This window comes from Idiotropiscis lumnitzeri, chromosome 3 (assembly GCF_059441095.1).
Source record: "Idiotropiscis lumnitzeri isolate Australia: NSW breed Sydney's pygmy pipehorse chromosome 3, RoL_Ilum_1.0, whole genome shotgun sequence".
NCBI classification, from domain to species: Eukaryota; Metazoa; Chordata; class Actinopteri; order Syngnathiformes; family Syngnathidae; genus Idiotropiscis; species Idiotropiscis lumnitzeri.
The window spans coordinates 6,352,038-6,373,165 of NC_142393.1; the positions used below are offsets into that span (position 1 = coordinate 6,352,038).

At 39.8% G+C, this 21,128-nt stretch overlaps 1 protein-coding gene across 1 annotated transcript in view; it reads right to left on the minus strand.

The window, feature by feature from the left end:
* Nucleotides 1-16,388, minus strand: part of LOC148339632 (fidgetin-like) — a 34,826-nt gene extending 18,438 nt beyond the window's left edge. The window contains exons 1-2 of the mRNA XM_088291921.1: nt 16,090-16,388; nt 15,575-15,617 (exon numbers count right to left, since the gene is read on the minus strand). Of these exons, the coding sequence (XP_088148047.1) occupies nt 15,575-15,611 (37 nt within the window). The 5' untranslated portion in view covers nt 15,612-15,617; nt 16,090-16,388. The remainder of the gene's footprint in view (nt 1-15,574; nt 15,618-16,089) is intronic.
* Between the last annotated feature and the right edge of the window lie 4,740 nt (nt 16,389-21,128).

A 21,128-nucleotide genomic window follows, 5' to 3' on the forward strand; every position in this document is an offset into this window, starting at 1 on the left:
TGACAGCGTGTTGCCAGTAAAAAAAAAAAAAAATTAAATAAATAAAAAATAAATAAATAAATGAATGCATTTCAGAAGTATTAAAAGTGACTCAAAAATGTCTCCTCTCGCCTCACTTTTCCCTCCAAACAAAACCAAAGCGGAATCCAAATGCACTTTGAAGTCGTATTTGAGCTCCTCCTCAGCTCGCCATGATGACAAGCAGTCTGTCAAAAGCAAAAAACAACAACAGATGAACGAAGTAAACAGAGTGAGTTCAAAGTCTCAGATGCTTGAGCGGTGACCCGAAGAAATGAGCTGTCACTAATTCAAAGACAGTAAGGGCTGCTGGTGCTTGGCTGCTGTAAAGATGACAGCTTGCGCTGGCAATATAAAGATACTTGACACATGTCAGCATCTTTTAAGAAAAAAAAAATAAAATCTAATATTCATGGTAATCAATGCACTTTGACATCACGGTGTGACCATCAAACTCCAATCAGTAGAATCATCAGAAGATCAGCTTTGACACGTTTACTGGCGCTAGACAAATCCAAAATATCATGAGACGAGCCACAAAGCTTTTGTTAATGGTGTCGCTAAATTTAGTCAGACAAATAGACACATATACAAAGCAGACTTTTTTCCCCTCCCAGTCTGACAGGTGAAAATGTCATTTGACATTAATGCTCCCTGAAAAATAAATGCGATAATTGCTAACAGTAGAGCTGATTCTCCTCAGGCTGATTCTACATAAATACAAAATGAAAACACTCGCAGGGAGCATGGTGAAGATGATCACACTGAATCTGAGCCTGAACTAGTGTCCTGATATCACTCACTAGGCCACACCTGTAAAAGGCACACGCCAACATACAAATACTACAGTGTACGTGTCAGCGATTATTTATTCTTTATATATATATATATATATATAAATATATATATTATATATATATATATATATATATATATATATATATATATATTGTCATGGGGAAAATGGATTGAAAAACAGTGGGTTAGGCTGCATAAAATTCATGCCCATTATAAAAATTAGAAAAAGTCAATAAGTGGAAAAAAAAAAATGAAAATGATTTTTAAAAATTGCAAAAAAAAAAATAAAAAAAAATGGGTGAATCTGCAGGTGCCAGACTGAGTTTGTTTGGGTCGACTGTACAAAAAACTAAGTTCCGACTTTGGTCTTGGAACTAATTCAATTTGCATGCTGAAGCGCATTCACACATATTTTGTACCAAAATGTCTTCGTCTTATTATTGAGCCCAATTTTAACGTACAAAAACTTGCATATATTCATGATTCCAATGTCAAAGTATCAACTCATTCAGGACATCTTGGCAACTATTTACATTCCAATAATGTCCACTTTTCCCATAATTCCACATTTTGTACAAGAACAAAAAAACATTAAAAATAAAATGTATTTTGTCTTTGACATGCTCTAGAGAAGTGATTCTCAACCAGTGTGCCGTGAGAGATCAGCAGGTCTGCGGTGGAAAATAATCCAATGTCAATTTTTTTGCTCAAGAAAAATTAAAAATCTTCTAATAACCTTTTTTTTTTTTTTTAAATTTATGTATTATGCCAACCACGTATAGTAACAGGCAAACCAATGACGTGGCTCTTCCACTAAATGGCGGAAGGTAAATAATTTACCTGTATATTCATTTTGTGAATTGTTTTGCTACTTGGTGTACAGTGATTTTTTTTCTGATGTGAAATATATATAAAGTTTGAGAAACACTGCTCAAGACAGCCCAGAAACTTACCAAAATGTGTTTGTTCAACTAGTTGCCCTCTTAGCCACAATAATTTGTTGTAATATTAACTAAGCTAATTATTATATTGTACACGTAGTCATAAACCCAAAATTTTCCGACGTGCGCTTGTAGAATTATATTTGACTCATTCTAAACTTTTTTTGTTCAATGCGGCTCCTCTAATCCACCCCCCCCCTTCAACACACGCACACATTTTAACAAAAACACAAATTGGCGTCACTTTCAATAATACTCTAATGTGCCGCTTAACACATTTTACAAGTTGCACACATCTATTTTTAGCTGCAGATGTGATTAAAACACTCACACCGTGAATCGCTGGCAGCCGTAGAATCACAACAAAAGATTTAAGACACCATCTCCGTAAATTTGCTTGGACAAGACAGACAAGTGAGTGGGTGGGTTAAATAGCTGGGGCGCAGTTAAACAAATGCTCAGGATCAAGGAAATTGTGCATGGCTTTGTTTGGCGTTCCGAGACGATATTGTGAGGAGTTTTACCTTCGGTGTGTGTGCGTTTGTGTGTGTAAATAGTAGGTGGGGGTGTGATGTTCTGTCTGTCAGCTCCTCCATTTCCTGTGACTAGTGCAGCATGGCTAATCGCATGACTTGACGCTGGGTTACTTCCTTTAAAGACAGCCCTGAGGAAATGTTTGGGTTGCTGAAGCAAACATTTTTTTTTTTTTTTTTTTAATTGCCGAAAAATAAACATTGGTTATGACTTTGACCACTGCTAATATGGCCTCTAACATGTGTCCTCCTTTTGGAAGAAAAAGGGTGGAAATGAAGATGATGTCATTCCAGACCAACCATTCGCGACATGTTCTATACCATGCACACCTTTGCGCTTCGTGGGAAATTAATTAAAATGTTTTTTTTCTGCACTGGTCTTTTGACAAACTAGAAAATGTATTTAGCACTGCAATGCTACACATATGAACAACATCTGTGTCAGGGTTTGATATCCATTTAAGCAATAAATATTTGAACACAAAGGGTGGAGCAACACATGTAGACCGATAATGTAACAATTCTCGTTCCTGCGCGAAAAACAACTCATATTCCATGTGTGTTTTTGAAGCTGATCGGATTTAATCAGATGATGACCCAATATCCAATCAATTTATTTATTTATTTTATTTGCGGGTGATTAGGTCGAGCCCGCCCCCATGAATAGCCCAAATATGCATATAATTGAAATGCATTGAGGAAAAAATTATAACAACAAAAACCTAAAAATTCTCCCCAAAAATGCTGATACACGAAAAAAAAAAAAAAAATTGTTTAAAAATACTGGCAGAAAAACGGCGAGAAAAGCCGACTGTTGAGAACGATCTCCCAAGACTGAACAAGATTGTGTTTGCTGTAATGTCTTATTTTGCAGATCTGATTTAAAATTGAAAATAAATTACGACATTACACCTGATAAAATATCTGCCGAGCGGATCAGATCTGTGTGCAGTCTAAATATTACAGCGGCTTACTGAACAATTGTGACCGTCACTTTTACGTATGTTTGTATTTTACTTGCCAATGAGCAGCACGATGTCCAATGAATTGAAGATTTATTGATTATATGTTTGATGTTTGTTTCATGATATTTAATTGCATATGTCATTGCTGTACGTTTATAACGTAAAATCCTAAGAATAAAGTACACGATGTACGTACTGCTGATGGAGGAAATCTCATCAAGGAAAAGTCGCCTCGCTGCAAACACAAACGTGTGTTCTTTCGGTGCGACCCAGAGGTTAACCTGGGAGAGGGCACTCTCCGACAATACTCGGCACATCCATAGCTGGGAGCCACTTTGTTTACCTGTGTGTTGGGTAATTAAAATAGATTTTACGAGCGGAGGCCTAATCCTCGAAAAGATGAGATTGATCCTGTGACCAATGAAAAAAAGAGAGAGGACAGGGCTCCAGAAGACGGCAGATAATAGAGACGTCGCTTCTGTAAAACCTCATCTAAAGGCGTCCTTCCCCGTAAATAAAATGAGATAATTATTGACGCACTGTCGTTTTTAACCCCACCTTTCATGCCACCGTCACCTTCCTGTCGCCCGTCTTGTAAATCTCAGCAAATGTGCCGCTTTTGGACATTAAGTGCTCACTAAGCGTACTGCATGCATCATAATTCAAGTGATGCTGAGGAGCTGTATGCCTGCGTGTGCACGAGTGTGTGTTGTAATGGTTATCCATTATCAAACAGTGCATGGCGACGGCGGCCCGATGATCATTTTCGAGTGACTCATTTCTGGAAGTACCAATCAACCGGCCACTTGGAGGAACTAATCCCAAAACAACCATTCAGGAGGTCACTCGGCGACCCAGGACCAACACCCCTTCTTGTTATTTGTCTCGGCAAGAAGTGCATCATGAACAATGGCGTCGCGGCGACGAGTGGATGATTATCGCCACCGACTTTGGCTCGCAGGCTGCAAACGGTGGCGATATTAAAATATCACTTTCCAAGTGTGTGTTTGATAGCTCAAGGCAAAAATTGAGGAAGACATCCATCTGTCCGTTTTCTGTACCCCTGTCTGGGTGGTGGGGTCATTTTCATGCAAATGCTGAGTAAATCTTTTGTTACCATGACGACCAAGGGCATGAGACGAAGTGAGCGGCCTCTCGGTGTTGCCAACTTACGTTTTCTGTATTTAGCAAGTTTTCCAACCCCTCTAGCAACTATTTTGTGGTGTTATTGGAGACTTCTGACAACTCTGAGACTCCATCCACTTCCAGAGTATAAATTGACGGAGTAGGCTTTCAATTTGGAGCTTGCATTTGTATGCAAACAATAAAAAAAAAAAAACACGCCCAAAAATAAAGCTCTTTAGTTTTTGAGCACGAGACATGTGTGTGCCTTTGGAAATTGCTAATTTGCACTCTTATTAGAACATGAAATATTTGTGTTTATTAGTGCACCTGATCCAACAATTTTAAAAAAAAGGAGACTCTTTTAATCCACCAGGTATAGATTTTTTTCCCACTGATTATATTTCCCAATACATAACATTTTGGCTATTTTTGGAAATATTTACAGTGCTCCTTTTGCATTTAATTTATCCAAAATCAATTATGATATAAAATAAAGAATAGTTGTGTAAAAAAGCTTCAAGGCGGCGAGCTCCCCTACCCTCCGTTGGATGGACAGTTCTCAACACAAATTTTGTTTTTCCTCCCTGCCACTTTTCCATCAACCTGGCCGCAATATGAGCCGTTGAGGCGCTTCAAAGCCCCGGTTAAAGTGTAGCTTCTCTTTCCCCTCCTACCACTCCCTCCTTTTCCCGCCGCCACATCAACCGAATCACACCCGAGGACGAGGTGTTTTACGTGTTCTCACCAGCAGCTGAGCTCCGGTCATAGCACTGGAACTTTTTTTCTTACTCCCACTCAAACAGAATCATCATCAGGCAAAAAAAATTACTCCAAGTAATCAAATTACAGGGAATTGTTCATGTAAAAAAAAAAAAAATATATATATATATATATATATATAATTATATATAATTTTTTTTTTTTTAGTATAAATGCTAGTGTGAATTTTTTGTAGACTCGTGAGCAGTCTAGGGTGTGGCCTACCTTCAGGTAGCTGGGACACTGACCAGGATAAATGGAACAGAAAATAGATGTGAAGATGTGCAAAAGAGCAATTCATGTTCTTTACAATTTGTACGTTGCTTGAATGTTACGATTAATTAAAAAAAAAAAAAAGTCCGAATGATGTTTTGCTTGTCAGCTCCTCTTTGTTCGTCATGGAGTCAACAAAACACAGATCACAAAGCGAACATTAAACATCACGATGGGCAAATCAAAATGAAACACTTTGTAATTTCAACTGTTCCTCATCCATGTTCACTCATTTCCATACCAGAGGCGAAAAACACATCAATTACCGTGTGTGTGTTTTTAAACCAAAAAAAAAAAAAAAAACTTATTTTTGAGTAAATCAAAAATGGGGGAACGAAAAAAAAAAAAAAAAAAGGATGTCAGGCTGCTTGATATCAGATCTCGGAGGAGAAACTTGATGTGAGCTGATGAGCAGAAGGTACCTCAGGAGGGGGTCCGATGTTGGGGCGGCGGGAGGAGGTGCAGGGGGAGGGGGGGGGAGTTTAATGTGATCATAGGGGACGCTCGACTTTCAGGGAATAGGCCCGTAATGAGCAATCAATAACATCCTTAACGGAGTTAGAGCCACTAGCTGACAGCAGATGCGAGGCTGCGACTAACAGGCGACGTCTGATCTCGCATTACCACACACACACACACACACACACACACACACATATGGACACACATGCACACGGTCTCCTCAGGTGCTAGCCAACCACATGGTGTCATTGTCTTACCATCGATCGTTGTAATCACATCCACAGCTGATGAGCGCGGGGCCCCCGCTACCTTTCACGGTTTTATCCCACCAACTGGTGGAGATCATCTATAATCATGTTAGTTTGTCATTATAAGAGGTAAACAACTGTTGCAGACCTCAGTGTGCGGCCTGACAGGAATGCTGATGACATCGAAACGACCCCACCAAGCGCAGCATACTGTGACAGAAGTTAACAATATTTAAAGGAATTATTGAAGACAATTGCCTGGTAGCAGAGAGCACAAAAGGACATGCCAAATATCCTTTGGAAAGAGGCAACCACCATGGAGGCTAATAGGAAAGGAGTTATTGGTGTCAAGGAAGTACAGTGTTTCAACTGAGTTGCTATGATATTTTTATGACGGAGAGGAGGGAAATTGAGCTAATAGAGAGTCTTGCATGGGCAATTTTTTGCTAAATACTGAAATCAAATCTATAACCATTTTTTTTTTCAAGGGTATGATGTTATGAGATACATTTTAAAGGGGAAGTCAAACCAAAAATTGTCTTTACAAGCATATGCTCTATGCAGGCCAACTAGTTGAAACGTGGCATTCTGATTCTATTGCGTTTGTGGAATATGAGTTAAGCAGTTAAATTTACCCGTTTAAGTACATCTTTTTGTCCATTTTGTGACCACAGTTGCTCAGGGCTCAGGTAAAGAGCAATCATGGCTCAGCATCAGAAAATAGGTGAGCCGCGATAGGTTGGAATGGATCAGCCATTCGGGAATCGTCAGTAATTCCTGATAGCCACCACAGATTGAGGGAAAATTCATTCTGATGTGTTTCGGTTGGCCCACCATGTGTCTCTGAAAGGTACTCTGGGCTTGAATTGGAACAAAAATGCAAGATAATATGCGACGTGATTTCTGTGCATTACAAAAAACAAAGAAAATCGGATTCTAGATTCAGCAGCAAGGAACGGTTTTCTAAGCAGCGCAGACATAAATGAGGCTTTTTTTTTTTTCACTCGGATAGACGACGTGGAAAGACACAGGTAAATACTGTGGTTGGGAAATACCTCCCGAGGGAACACTTCAACTCAGCACAGGCGCACTTGCAGGCCCAAACACAACCAAATATTCAGTAGACAAAAATTGCTTGTTTCCACACAAGAACACAAAAGCACAGAGTCATCTGTGGACGTCTTAGTGAGAGGATGAGAAAGCAGAATGGATGAGCTAGTTGTATTGACATGATGCCTATTGATAAGTTTAAAATGTATATTACACCGTAATATAATATTAACATACATTAAAATGGGAATACAGGATCAAAATAAATATGGCAGTGCCCTCAGAAGACCACACAAACTTCATGTGACTAGAGGATAATTCCACATTCTCCACAGTTATTCATTCCTGATGAGCATGACAATCCATTTATCGACAGAAAGGAACTGTATACGCTCGTCACTGGACAATGTCGCTTTTATTGTCCCTTTACAAGGCCCAATACTGGCCCACAAAGCCACCCAAGTGACTTGAGCCTGCGCGGAAAAGCCGCCTTTCATTTGATGTACGCATCAAGAGAGATTAGATCACAAAGAACCAGAACGGAAAAATGTTAACATAGAGCAGGATTGCTTTTCAGATAAATTACGGTGACCATATTTAGTTTAAAATCAATTCATAAATAAATAACCAAATGGGTGGGTGGGTCGGAGAGATGCTTTCCAGAGCTTGTCAGATGCTTTCCAGAGCTTGTCTTAGTTTGCATATACGACATTTAACTTCAATTTTTGATCCTTAAAGACTGAAATATCTTCATTTGCCCAACTTAAAAAAAAATGCAACTATTTCCTCATATAAAACATGAATCCATCCATTTTCACTACCGATTGTCTATGATTTAAAACTCGCATCTCATATCTTTCGCCATTGAAATGAATGGAAATGCCCTGAAACCATTACATGCCGCCCCCCCCCCCCAAAAAAAGAAAGAAAATAGAGTACTCAATAGACGTAACTAAAGAGAATTAAGAAAAGAATGTGCATTATGATTTCATGCTGCAATCTATTTATCTGTGCTCTCCTTTTGGTGTGCCCACATTGGCCACCTTTACACAAACTATTTTCCATACAGACAAAGATTTTTTTTTTTCACAGAGGATAAATAATTAATGCCTGTGAGTATTTTGAGAATCTGTCTACATGTGTTGCACCACAATTTGTGCAAACGCAAATCTGAACTCTGAGATCCTAATTTCCTATTTTATTTTATTTTTTTTTTTATTTCCAAAATTTTTCAACCATGGGAGGGGGAATCCACGTGTAAACTCAGGCACAAATGACAAATACTGACAAATTAAAATCAAGGCATGTTAGTAAATTCTTTCCCAAAAAAATACAAATAACATGTTTTAGCAGTCATAATGCATCTTTGGAATCAAATTTCCTAAAAAAAAACAAAAAAAAAACCATCATTACAAGCCTAGCATCCATGTAATGCTGCCAATAAGTGACAAATGCACTACCAAGATCCGACCGCTCTGATTGTCCTTCTCAAGAGATCAGGTTGCAGCGCACAGACAGATCAATACCATTTGCTCACCACACAGGAATCTATTAAAAGGTGGCTTTTATTGAGTAATTAAACGGCCATTAGTGTCCCGTGCAGCCAAACAATAAATGTGATCAGCTTCTCTTCTAGGACAATGATCCAGATGGGTTTAATGCACAGCCGGTGTTAACAAGATTGATTTGGACTATTATAAAGTTCAGATTATAAAAAAAGCAAAAAAAAAAAAAAAAGACGGAGTGATGATGTGTTTAATATGCCGACTGAGTTATTTGACACATCTGTATTCTGACAAAAGCATTTTCTGATTTTCCACTCGTGAAAAAAAAATCTGCAAATGAGAAAAACATTCAGCGGTTTCTGTGCGACCCCCAACAGATAATCAAGTAGCACGCAGCTGAGTGCCGTAAGAACAATTCTAGTTCAAATTCAGCACTACTGGAGTGTTGATTCAGGCGCAAATAGTTTGTGGTCTGAAGAAAAAATGATTTCGGCGACGCAACATTGAGCGACATCCACTGCACGCCTCAAGGGAGTGTCGTCCCTCCAGATCAGTGGTCCTCAACCACAACAATTTGTACCGGGCTAGATGGAGAACGTTTCCATTTCATTGATCATGTGTCTGAAAGAAGTTTAGAATTTTTAAGGTCAGGCGCATCCACCTGTGCCAAACCACAAGCCAGCAAGCAAAAAAATAAATAAAAAAATGTTCGGGGGAAACATTTTCCGATTCTACGGGAATACAAAAAGGTCACATGATGAGGAGAAGAGCCAGAGGGGGGGGGGGGGGGAATTGAACACCAAAAAAAGATTTGAGAGCCTTGCCAAAATTCAAAACATTTACTCGAGTCAGTTCATTAAAACATCCATCGCTTGTTTCCAAAAGCAACTGTCAAGACGTGTCCCCTGCCTGCACCCGACAAGATGTTTTGCACACTGGCACAATTCAACAAGCTGCAACAATCCCATCTTTGTTGCGTTTAATTGTTGTTGAACCAACAATATGGCATCTGTGCGATTGGCGCAAAAAAAAAAAAAAAGAAATATGAATGAGCCATTCACGCGGCTCAATGGAGTTGCTTGACAGCGGCCACCTAGTTTGTCTCCCTTAAATCCACCCCCACCGCCCTCCTCCAAAACATTTTCAACGCCTTGGCACTTGACACTTCCCCTGGAAGCGAGTACGAAGCCTCTCTCGGCTTCAAGCACTCGGAGCAAGCGCAGCCACAATGGGACAAATGCTAACGTGCTTTGCGAGACGCGGAGGACAAAGCCCACATTAGTGAGCATGTCATCTGGACTCCCAAGAGAGGATCGGAGTGGCCTTGAGGAATGTGGTGTGCAGAGGATAAATATATGTTAGTGGGGAAGGAGATGGAGAATTGGAAATGTGGCGCTTCGTCAAGCAACAATAAAAGGGGATTGTTGTTTTGTTTTTTTTAGATCCTGGTACAAGTCGATCGATGATTTGCAGAACAGAAATTATAAATCAATTTTGATATTTTGTGGAAATTTAGAGGGATTATTTAACCAAAGGATGATTCAGATGAGTTTGGCATTTATCTTGTTTTACAAAAGAGTTCTTCATTTGTTTAAGGACGGCGATACAGAATATGGAGTCGGAACAAATGTGCGAAAGCAACAAAAGCGGCTGAGTGGCCCAACAATACCGGGTTCAAATTGACATTTAAAAATGGAAAATGTCGTATTATTATGTTTGGCACAGGAAACAAAACAAATGTTTGTTGGCCCGTCTACTTTTGTTGCATGCATTACACCAGACAAAGAACCAATTCAAACTCAAAAACAGCTTCTACCACCAAGCTGGGAAATCTATCTGCCTCCACATTCCCACCACACACTGACAACTAATGACTACACCCCCCCCCCCCCGCCTTTACATAATTTATAAGTAAATACAATGAAGACCTGTGCAATATTGTCTGATCAAAAACTTGAACATAAATACATTTAAGCTTCTAGCATCTCATCACAAGGACATTCTCCCAAATATGAATTCTGTAGAAAAATGTTTTTTTTTTTTTTTAAATGATATCAACTTTACCGTTTGTGAGCTGCCTCACAGATTTCCGTTGTTCCTGTGACAATAACAATCACGTTCTATTCTTTTGTATCCACACACTAGCGGGCGAGCGAGAGGTGTAAGAGCTCGACGTTTGAAGCTGGAGGACCCAGCAGCGAAAAATTGCATGCGGGCGAAGGGAGACTTTTTTTTTTCTGCCTCCATTGTGCACCAAAATTGTATTGGAACTTTTTTTTTCTTTTTTGCATTCCCACAAAGTTTCGTGAGAATCCGAGTTCCGACCTACTAAACAATCCTAGCTCTTGTGCTCTGCGATAGTAACAATTTCACAGAGATCAAGAATATAGATACTGTAATTATACAATAAGCCTTCGCTATTAACATTAGAAAACAAACTTATAGCAGCGGCTTTCGCAGCTATCGTGACCCCTGCAATCACACCGAGGAAAGCGCGGACGAGCAGACACCTACTCAAAAGTCAATACCATGCGTGAATCTTCATCCTTGTGCATGATTAATGCATCACGAAGGGGAGAAGGATGCACGGGGACTGACTAACGCATGCGTCCATCGTGCCATTAGAATTCCACCCTCATGCTAGTCTCCGGGGGGACAAACTTGCACTCCAGAAACACGTGCACAGTGACCAAACAGTGTCACAAATTGTGAAAATCGGTGAGTAATTGAAGTGAGCCACTAAAATGTTAGTAGTTACCCAGAATTGCCACAAGATGGCAGCATGGAAGTCCTCAACCAATCTCAACATAGTTTCTTGGCATAAAAAAAAAAAACACCAGATGGCGGCAAAGCACAAATTATTGCAAAATGATTCTCCTCAATTCACTTTCGCTTAAGCACAAAAACAGATTAAAAAGAAAAAAAGAATTGCGACTATGTGCTTGACGAGGATGCCCTTACACATTCGGAGTATTACCACCACCAAGCACAAAAATCTTCAATCATTTTCTTCCACATATTCTCTCCCGTGTCATAGGTCACCAGTTAAACAAGTCAAAGTTAGAAAATAATTCACACCTGGGAGCAATTTAGAGTCCGCACTTAACTATAAACATGTTTTTGGGAATATGGGAGGAAGCCAAACTTACTGGAGAAAGGCCACAAAAGCAGAGGAAGAAGATGCTGCATGCAAAAATTATTATTATATTATATTTTCGATTATTATCATCATCATCATCAATATTATTAGCATTATTATTATCAATATTATTATAATTATTGTTATTATCATAATTATTATTATTGTTATTATTATTATTATTATTATTATTATGAAAACCAGGTGTGCTAAAGGAAAGAAATACAAGGGGAGCGTGAGAATCAGCACAAAAAGTAATCTCGAAAAGATTACTCGCATAAACGATTAAAAAAAAACACAGAATTTGCGCATTGTGACTCACTTCATGCGATATTTGAATTTTGAGAATGAAACTTACGTTTCTTGTTGGCAGAATGTGACAAGTGTTGATTTTGGCCACATATCAATGTCTAGTCTCACTTTTGGTGGCTATGCCTGATGTGATAGAGTTCAAAAGTCGAACGTATGCATGTCTTTTGTTTTTCTGGTTTTATGATACGTGACACTTGCATATGCTGAATGGTTTAATATCTTATCATATCATATCTTATCATCATATTCTTTTGATTAAAGTGTGTAACTGGGCATGTTTCAAAGAGGTGGATTGAGCTTTTTAATGCAAGAAATTAACATGGAAATGAATTTTGTCCATTTAAAATCGGAAGAAAAATGGCTGAGGTTAACCTTGGATCAGGTCAGGGCCTTTGATAGCTCAAAGAAATCAGATGTCTTATCTGACTGCATCTGGTCATTGGGGGAAGAAAATTTAAAAACTATCTCTCTTGGAAACTTCAACTGTCGGAGAAGTGTGGTAAATTTCCGCCTCATCCTCAGTCCGCGGGAGGCGTGCAGCAAAAGTGTTGCCTCAAGACTAAAACTTTGTATGTTGCTCCGACCTATGATTTTGCAGATCTTATAATTCAGTACTCTGTGGTGCAAAATAGTGCAAATATTATTGATGAGATGATAAATATTTATTAAACCGTTTCGTCATGATGACGTCAGCCGGTTACGTGTTCCGGTCTGAGAGCGTCTGCTAAATTGCTAATGTAGCCGACATCTTACATTATGTCCAGATACGTATTGATTGAAATACAAAATTTCTGTTCATAGCTGTTGGCTCACCACGCTAACGCGGTTCTAGCCAGACTTCTGTTAAAAGTCGACTATTCACATAAGCACTCATTTTAGGACTTTTCCGACTCTGTATTTCACTTTAGTGATTAGCACGCTTAGCGATTAGCACACTTAGCGAATCCTCGTACGCCACCTAGTTAGTTAGTTAGTTATTTGTCACCACGGAAGAGATGATCCGCATCACACAGCGGTTTGCTGCTGCTATTCACAGATTTGCAAATACTAAGTGCAAATAAAGTCCGTGTTGTTGTGCCGTAAGCTAGCATGGCACCTAGCATTCAAGCACCCTAGAAAGAAAGTACTTTCTACTTTACTAACTTTTTTTTCCCCAATCAGTCTGGCTCTGGTTAGTGTGACCAGCTTCGTAAGCGTGCAGCACAAGAGCCGTTTAAAAAAAAAAATCACAATTTGGTCAATTGCATGTTTTTTACAAATCTATCCTCTTGGTCAATCCACACATGTGGATTTTATTTTTACTAACGATGTGTGGAAAATGGCTTGCTCTCTTTGACAATGCAATGTTAATGGGTGAATGTTTTGGGGGTTACCTGAAAAATGAGGATTTTAGTGGTACAGGGATTAACCCCATCGCCAGCGGTAACAGGCAATACGGCCGTTTTGATTGGCTGTTATGTTACAGCTGCAAAACTGCAAAACCATTCAGCTACGATTCAAATTTCAAGTGGTAGCATAACTACCGGCCGACAATCAAGAAAACTGGCGGCAGAACACTGCACACGCTACTGTGGTTGTCGCAAGGTTTTTTCTTTCTTTCTTTTTTTTTTTTTTCCTGACCCCAAATGGAGTTTTGAGTCATTAATATTTGTCACCTCGTGAAGCCCTTAGAGACTCTTTTGTGATTAAGGGCCTTGACTTGCGCATTGTAACGCATTACGCGGTAGACACAATAACTTTAACTGGAGCATCCAAGAATCAGCAATTGTGGAAACCTCGATCTCGACACACACACACCCCCCCCCCCACACACACACACACACCCCCACGCACACACACAAAGACAATGCAGCTGGTTGGGAGGTTGGAGCAGATCAGTATGTTAAATCTTTTCAAGGGACCTGCAAAGGCCATCCATGCGCAGCGCCTAAAGATGACAAAGCAAGCTCCAAAGCGCTATTGGGCAAACGTGAAGTGAGCAGGAAAAGAAGAGGGTCAGTAGAAGACCAGGAGGGATTTGTATTTGCATACGCTCAGGCCCTCCCATGGGTTGCAGGGCGCTTGCTTTCAGAAGGAAAATATACTCTAACAGACACTTGTGCCTAAAGATCATAAGTCTTTCCTGGCTGTTGTTTCAAGCCATCACATTTCAGAGAAATTCAACACACACACACACAAATACACACAAAAAAAAAGAAAAAAAACAGCCACCATCAACTGCTTTACATCTGTCAGGGGTCCCACGGGGCAGGCGGAATCCAGGATGGTAAAACAGCTTTTAATGGTAAACATTACAGACTGATAGAAAGTGTCAGGATAATTTATCTATATGGCCCCACTGGGAGTCGCTTCACCACCTTTACCGCTCTTTTCAGGGGAGGGAAAGGCACAGGCCACGCTCCCCTTTTTACAGAGCGCTCTCCTTCCCCTCTTGCCTCGGATTTAGTCACCGGCGAGCCATCTCGCATGCCGAGATGTGAGACGATACACTACATATATAATGAGGCCAATTATTGTGACGCTAATAGAAATACATTGTATGGCCACCAGAAAATACACCCAACAGCTGTACGATGTGTATTTTTATAAAAATGCTTCTATTTTCTCACCCTTTGTAAGAAAAAATATATACAAATGATATTTTCCACGACACAAATGACAATCTCATGTGTTGCTATTCATGCAAAGGTCCAAAAGTCACACAGGAATTTGCTACTGCATTTCAGCATTAATAGGTGGAGAGCCATCTTTCCACCATGTATTCCATGTGATGCATATAATGCAACATTTCATAGAGTAATTTGACACATGTTGGTACTGGCCGTTATGAGAGAACCAGTACAAAAGAAATGGGAGCAATTTAATTGATTTACTGTCAATTTCGGTTTTAGCATTTAGCATCTGTGTTTACAATCAATGTGTGGCAGAAATTTCATTTATAAATGCAGGAAATAGTGATAAAGACTGTGAGACAATATTGTTTATGTAATAAAAACGGATTCAATGTAACAATCTAACGTGTGATTTAATGAATCAAATAATGTAGTATTCTACAAAGTACATAAACAAACAACTTGTGTGTATAAGAACGATCACTGCAGCTCAAATGCAAGTTCATTTCTTGTAAAATTAACTATTGTGCTAATGTAAAAAAATAATAATTAAATTAAACGACTATAATGTGCTATAACCTGCAAGTCAAATGCAATCGTATATCACAAACTATGGAGGTGTGGGGTGTAGTTGAGGCTTGACATTTTCATACAATATCATATTGCCAAGTATTATCATCCCATCCAATTATGCTGATTTTCTTTTAATTTATAAAGTCCCCAATTTACGTTTCTTGTGTTCAACACACTGGCAACAGTAACAATGTCTACTGAATGAACATTTGGAATAAAAGTGACAGCAAAACAAATGCAAACTAATGTAAAGAACCTTACCATAGACGCTACTACTGTTGCTGCTGCTGCTGATCATTTCGTGCTGGAAAAGGTGGAGAGGAGAGCAATTATTTAGTGGAGGGGAATTTATTTAATAAATAAATAAAATGACACAATTTCCCGTTAAAACAGTTCGAGGAACTGATTATTGGAATCAACTCATGTGGAGTTGAATACAATAATAAAGTGGAAAACGCAGTTAAATAAGGAGCCAGTTAAATGTTTGCGTCACTTTCACCTTAACTTGTTTTGAAGCAAAGCGGTGATAATTAAAAGTGTGTGGAAAATTGCCTTCATTTAAAAGGGGGGGGTCCACGAAACAAAAACACGACAAGACCTGGCAGGTGTAAAATGGCGTTTCAGAAATTAATACCAAAATAAAAATAGAAATAAGACAATCCACGCTGACGTTTCGATTAAAAAACTTGTCAAAATAATTCGCTGTTCGTTTAAAACGCGCCCCACCTCCCTCTCCACCACCCCGCAAAATAGCCTTTTGGTTCGACTTTCCTTACCTGTTATTTTAGCCACAGGTCGACGTCAAAGCGCGGGGTTGGGGCGGGTGAAGTGGGGTAAGGTGTTGAGGGATTGTGTGTCGTTCTAGGACAGCATCGGAACCAGGAAAGGTTCTGTTGGTCGGGTCGAAGCATCCCTCCTGAACGGCTCACCAGACGCTGACCACAGCCGCCACTGCCATGTTGAATCTCAGCGGCGGCGGCGGTGGCGGCGGCAGCAGCAGCAGCAGCAGCACTTCTTCCATCAGATGCTTCTCACCCTGATCCACGCCACGCCACGCCACGCCACGCCAGCTCCGGCGCGCATGCGCACAAGCAGCAGTCACAACGACCGAGCGTGTGTGCGTCTCGGAATTTTTTTTTTCTTTTCTCCTTCTTTCTTTTTACAAATAAGAAGATTAGTCGTGATGGTACAAATACGGGGAATGATGATACGCATTTACGTTCTGCTGTTGTATTGGAATTATTTTTGCGTTGGCATTAAAATAAGACGAGGAAGTAACGAAGTATAAATACTAATACATATAGGTTTTTTCAGACACCTCTACTTTACTTGTGTATGTATTTTTATGATTACTGTACATTTGACTTTTGTGTGGGTGTGTGTGCTTGGGACTATTTTTTTCATCACTGAATAAGTTACTGGCAAGAACAAATGCTTATTTACTTTATTCGAGTAGATTTTTCAAGTATGGCCTTCACTCGCACCGACCTCATCCCGAGTTAAATGAGCATTCCGGCTGGTGTCGGAGCGGTTGATTTCACTCAACTGGCCACGCCCCTTAAAGGCACACCCACATACAATTACTACTGTGTAGGTGTGAGAGTGGCTTTCGGCTTAATTACACTTCATAAAACATGTTTATTTCATTACATAGTTTTTTTTTTCCCAAGTTTTTTTATTTTACGACTCACACTTGCGGGAGAGCTGGACCTTTTCAATGGCATGTCAATCTATTTCAATGGGGAAGTTGTGAGTTTGAAATGTATTTTTTAAGTCCAATTGCACAGTGACGAAGGGACATATCATCCTTTAAATTAAATAAGTTAAGACCGTTGTTTAGAAAGTCAGTACTGTCTGCCAATACGCATCATAATTGTGGCGATTGTTTTCATTAGTGAATTGGTTTTAAAATTACCTTTACAGTAGAAATAAGAGTAAATGTTAAAAAAAAAAAATCAATTTAGTTTTAAGGAAGTTGTGTTTTTATTGTGTTTCGGAAAATAAATGTGTGAGAAAAAGAAATGGGAACGCGCGGTGGCACCAGGATGCACACAGGCTCACAAATGCACATCAACTTCTTTTGTCAGGTGTTTTTATTCTCCCGAAATTGCCAAGTCAAAAGTCATATGACAGCCACTAAACCTTTTTTTGTGTAGGCTGACCACATGATCCTAATTAGTGGGATTAGCTCATAATTAAGTACAATGACATTATTGTAGAAACAATGAAAAACATTTTACGTATTCACTCTGGTGGAAATAAATTGTATCCTTGTCTTTATTGCCGCTTTCAAAGTCGTTATTTCACGTCATCTAAAATAATTGTGATCACTTAACCCCACCTCTTGATGTCTGCAAAGATTTCAAACATAACATGTCAAAATCAATTTGAGTACAGACTTGTAGCATAAAAGTGCGATGCCGTTAAAATAGACCTCATTCCCATGGCGATTACGAGACGTATTATGCATACATTCGCATAATTGAAAACATTTCGCAGGTGACTGATTAAAATGTGTCTGGCATTCTTTGATTAAAATACACGGAATAAAGAATTAAAGCACAATAAAGACATGACTAGTTTTGGGGAGTGAGTATCTGTCGATTTTAGAGCCAGTGGGTCGAGGGACCCCCAGACAGGTGAGAAATGTTTCCACTGATCACGTCATAATGTCACAGTGACACGACACAGGTCAGATTAAAGAATACCAATGAGGGAGAAATTTAATTTTTTTTAAGTCTGACTCAACAGTGAATGATTGAACACAGGCCTTTAGAGTGCCTCATCGTCCATCTTGAATGCATGCGCAACATGAGTAAAAAGGTGGAAGAGCGGGGGAGGGACATTCAAGGTCCAATTTGACTGTGTGTGGACAAGGACTTCAGGCTGGTGAGGCCACTTTAGAGTGCCTTATTGTCCCGGTGGTGAAAAAGGCCCTGTGATGACCTGGTGAAATACGGTATAATCCAGCCACTGGAAGGTTGTACGTTCCATCATATTTCCGGGGCGCAAACATGCAGATAGGCAAGAAAAAGATGCTAGACGAAGTCACAACCATCCTCCACTGGGGTGGGGGGTGGGGGGGGGGAGTACTTAACTTTTAGTTAAATATTGTTAAAATGTGGTCAACTGATTTAATTTTCTATTATTTTCCTAAAAAATCTTCAAATGATATTTGTTAGTTTACATGTATGAATTATGTAAATCTGTTTATTATTTTTAGGGGATTATTTATTTATTTTGGGTCAGTGTTGAATCTTCATGAATTTGAATCCTCATTTTGTTTACCCGATTTGCCGGGGTTTTTTTTTGAGTTGCTAGCAACACTCTTCTCTGTAGTGTTTTGAATTTAGAATTATTTGTTTTCACTTTACAGGAACTTCGACTGATATACTTCTTTTTCCATTTTTGTCTGGAATTAAGTGTCAACCCGCTAATGAAAAATCTCTTCATGAATCCTCTGTTCTTTATCAATGAAGTGCTAATTGTTCTACACAAACTGGATGAACTTGACTAATTGGACCATTGGCCTCCACTATATTTTATTTAAAATTTACATAGCTGTACCTCTAAAATGGGAAAAAAAATGAACTGTTGATTATAATTGTAAAAATAAAAAGAGTGGCTGGTTATTACGTAAATTAGCTTGCGTATTACTTAACAGAATGGCATCCAAATATTTGGTGATTTTCTAGAAAAATCATTTCATCTTTGTTAACGACGAGTAATATATGAAGGTTATAATGTCATTACGACTACAGTGTCAATTTCCTGACACAAAGCCACATTTATAATTCTTTCCGTCACAGGAAGTGAAAATTGGCCGCGCTGACCGGGCATCCTGCAGCTGGGAAACGTAATATACGTCCGAGCGACATGACCTCTGCCCTTTATTGTGTCGGAAGCCTGTTTGTATAACGAGACCACCGGCTTTTCGTATTCTCATTCTGAGCAGAAAAAGATACCCCGAGGAAGAAACACTAAAGAATACTATTGGTACAATGTATGCTTGGACACTCATGCAAAATTCAGTATTTTCGTGTTGTATTTTAATAGGCAAACCCATTTTGACTCCTTTTCATTCTGCAGGAAATTGTTGTAAATTTGATCCAAAAGTATATTACTTACTGCATTTATGCAAGCATTTTTATTAGATGCACCTACTCTTCTGAGTTTACCTCTCACCAGTCTTTGTCTCAGGTCCTTAATGGCGTGATGGCCATTTACTCCGCAGTAAATCTATCAGGAAAAGGCTTCTGGCTCAAATTAACCCCGACTGAAAGTGTTTGAAATTCATGAATTGTGGTAATACTTACATCACAAGATACATGAAGTCATGTCTCTGTCTCCAAAGTTCAAATATTGAAAGTACAAAGTGGTCCCCTGGTAGGCTTGTGATGTATTCGTCGTGGCCAACCCCCCACTTGCGCATCCTTATGAGTAATATTTGACAACTGAAGAACGTTCAAAAGGGACAGGACTTGATCCCTTGTGATTTTCGTGCCATATCGGTGGGGTGGACACTGTCCTCTAACTTTTTGACCTGGGCCTACACCCACTTGGATGCGAGATATTCAATGACAAGTTTGTGGGAATGAGGCTCATGGAAATCTCTTATGTTGCCTGAGAGGATAATGCGGGTAGCACGGTGGTTGATCGGTTAGCACGTTCTGTTCCAGCTGCGGCCTTCCTGTGTGGAGTTTGCATGTTCTCCACTTGACTGGGTGGGTTTTCTCCGGGTACTCTGGTTTCCTCCCACATTCCAGAAACATGCATGGTAGGTTTAATTGGACGCTCTGAATTGCCCCAAGGGCCGTTTGTGAGCGTGGATGGTTTTTCAGCAACCAGTCCCTGGACTGTGCCCCGCCTACTGCCCAAAGACAGCTGTGATCCAGAACTCCTGTGACCTTTGTGAGAAGCGGCGCAGATAACGGATGGATGGTTTCGAGCAGAGGTGTCAAAGTCATTTTTGTGAACAGGCCACATCGTGGTTCTGGTTTCCCTCAGAGGGCCGTTATGACTGCGAACTCATATAAATCACCTTACATCATCACTTACACACTACACATTGATACAAAGCTAGTTTTGAAATCAGAAGCCAGTAATAAATGTCATTATCTAATATTTCAATGTTGTTAAAAGTGAAGAAAATGTGCTCGAAGCAGCAAGTTGAAGCACATGATTTTCCCTTCGCGGGCCACATAAAATGAGGTCGCGGGCCACATCTGGCCCCCGGGCCTTGAGTTTGACAGTTTGTCAGGCTGGGGAAGTCTCAGAGCCAGTTGTGTACAGCACCGGGGCTCAACTGTCCAAGCTCCGTTCCAGTTCAAATACAACTCTGGATCTTACCACTCTCAGAATTACTCTAATAGAAATAATAATAATAATAATAATATTCCCTTTATTAGTCCCACAATGGGGAAATTCGAGATTCGAACCCAGGCCTCCTGGGGAGACTGGGACCGAAACGCGGCGCCTTAGACCACTCGGCCATCCTGGCAATTTTGGCATGGATTGGGGGCGAGGTGTAGAGGGAGCAGTGGGCCCTGACGACGGCATTCAACGACTGCAGTGAAAATAACTCCCTCCAGCTGAGCACCTCCAAAACCAAGGAACAGATTGCGGACTTCCACGTGAGGTCGTTTGGACCTACAAATATCTTTGTGTACCTGAATAACAAATCGGACTCTTCTGGGTCAGACAGATCTTCAGATTGTGGTCTTTTGACATCTGCAACAAAATTACAACCAAGGATACCAGGAGGCTGAACAAGCTTTAATTTTATGGTTTTACTTCTTTTTGGCTATCACGCACA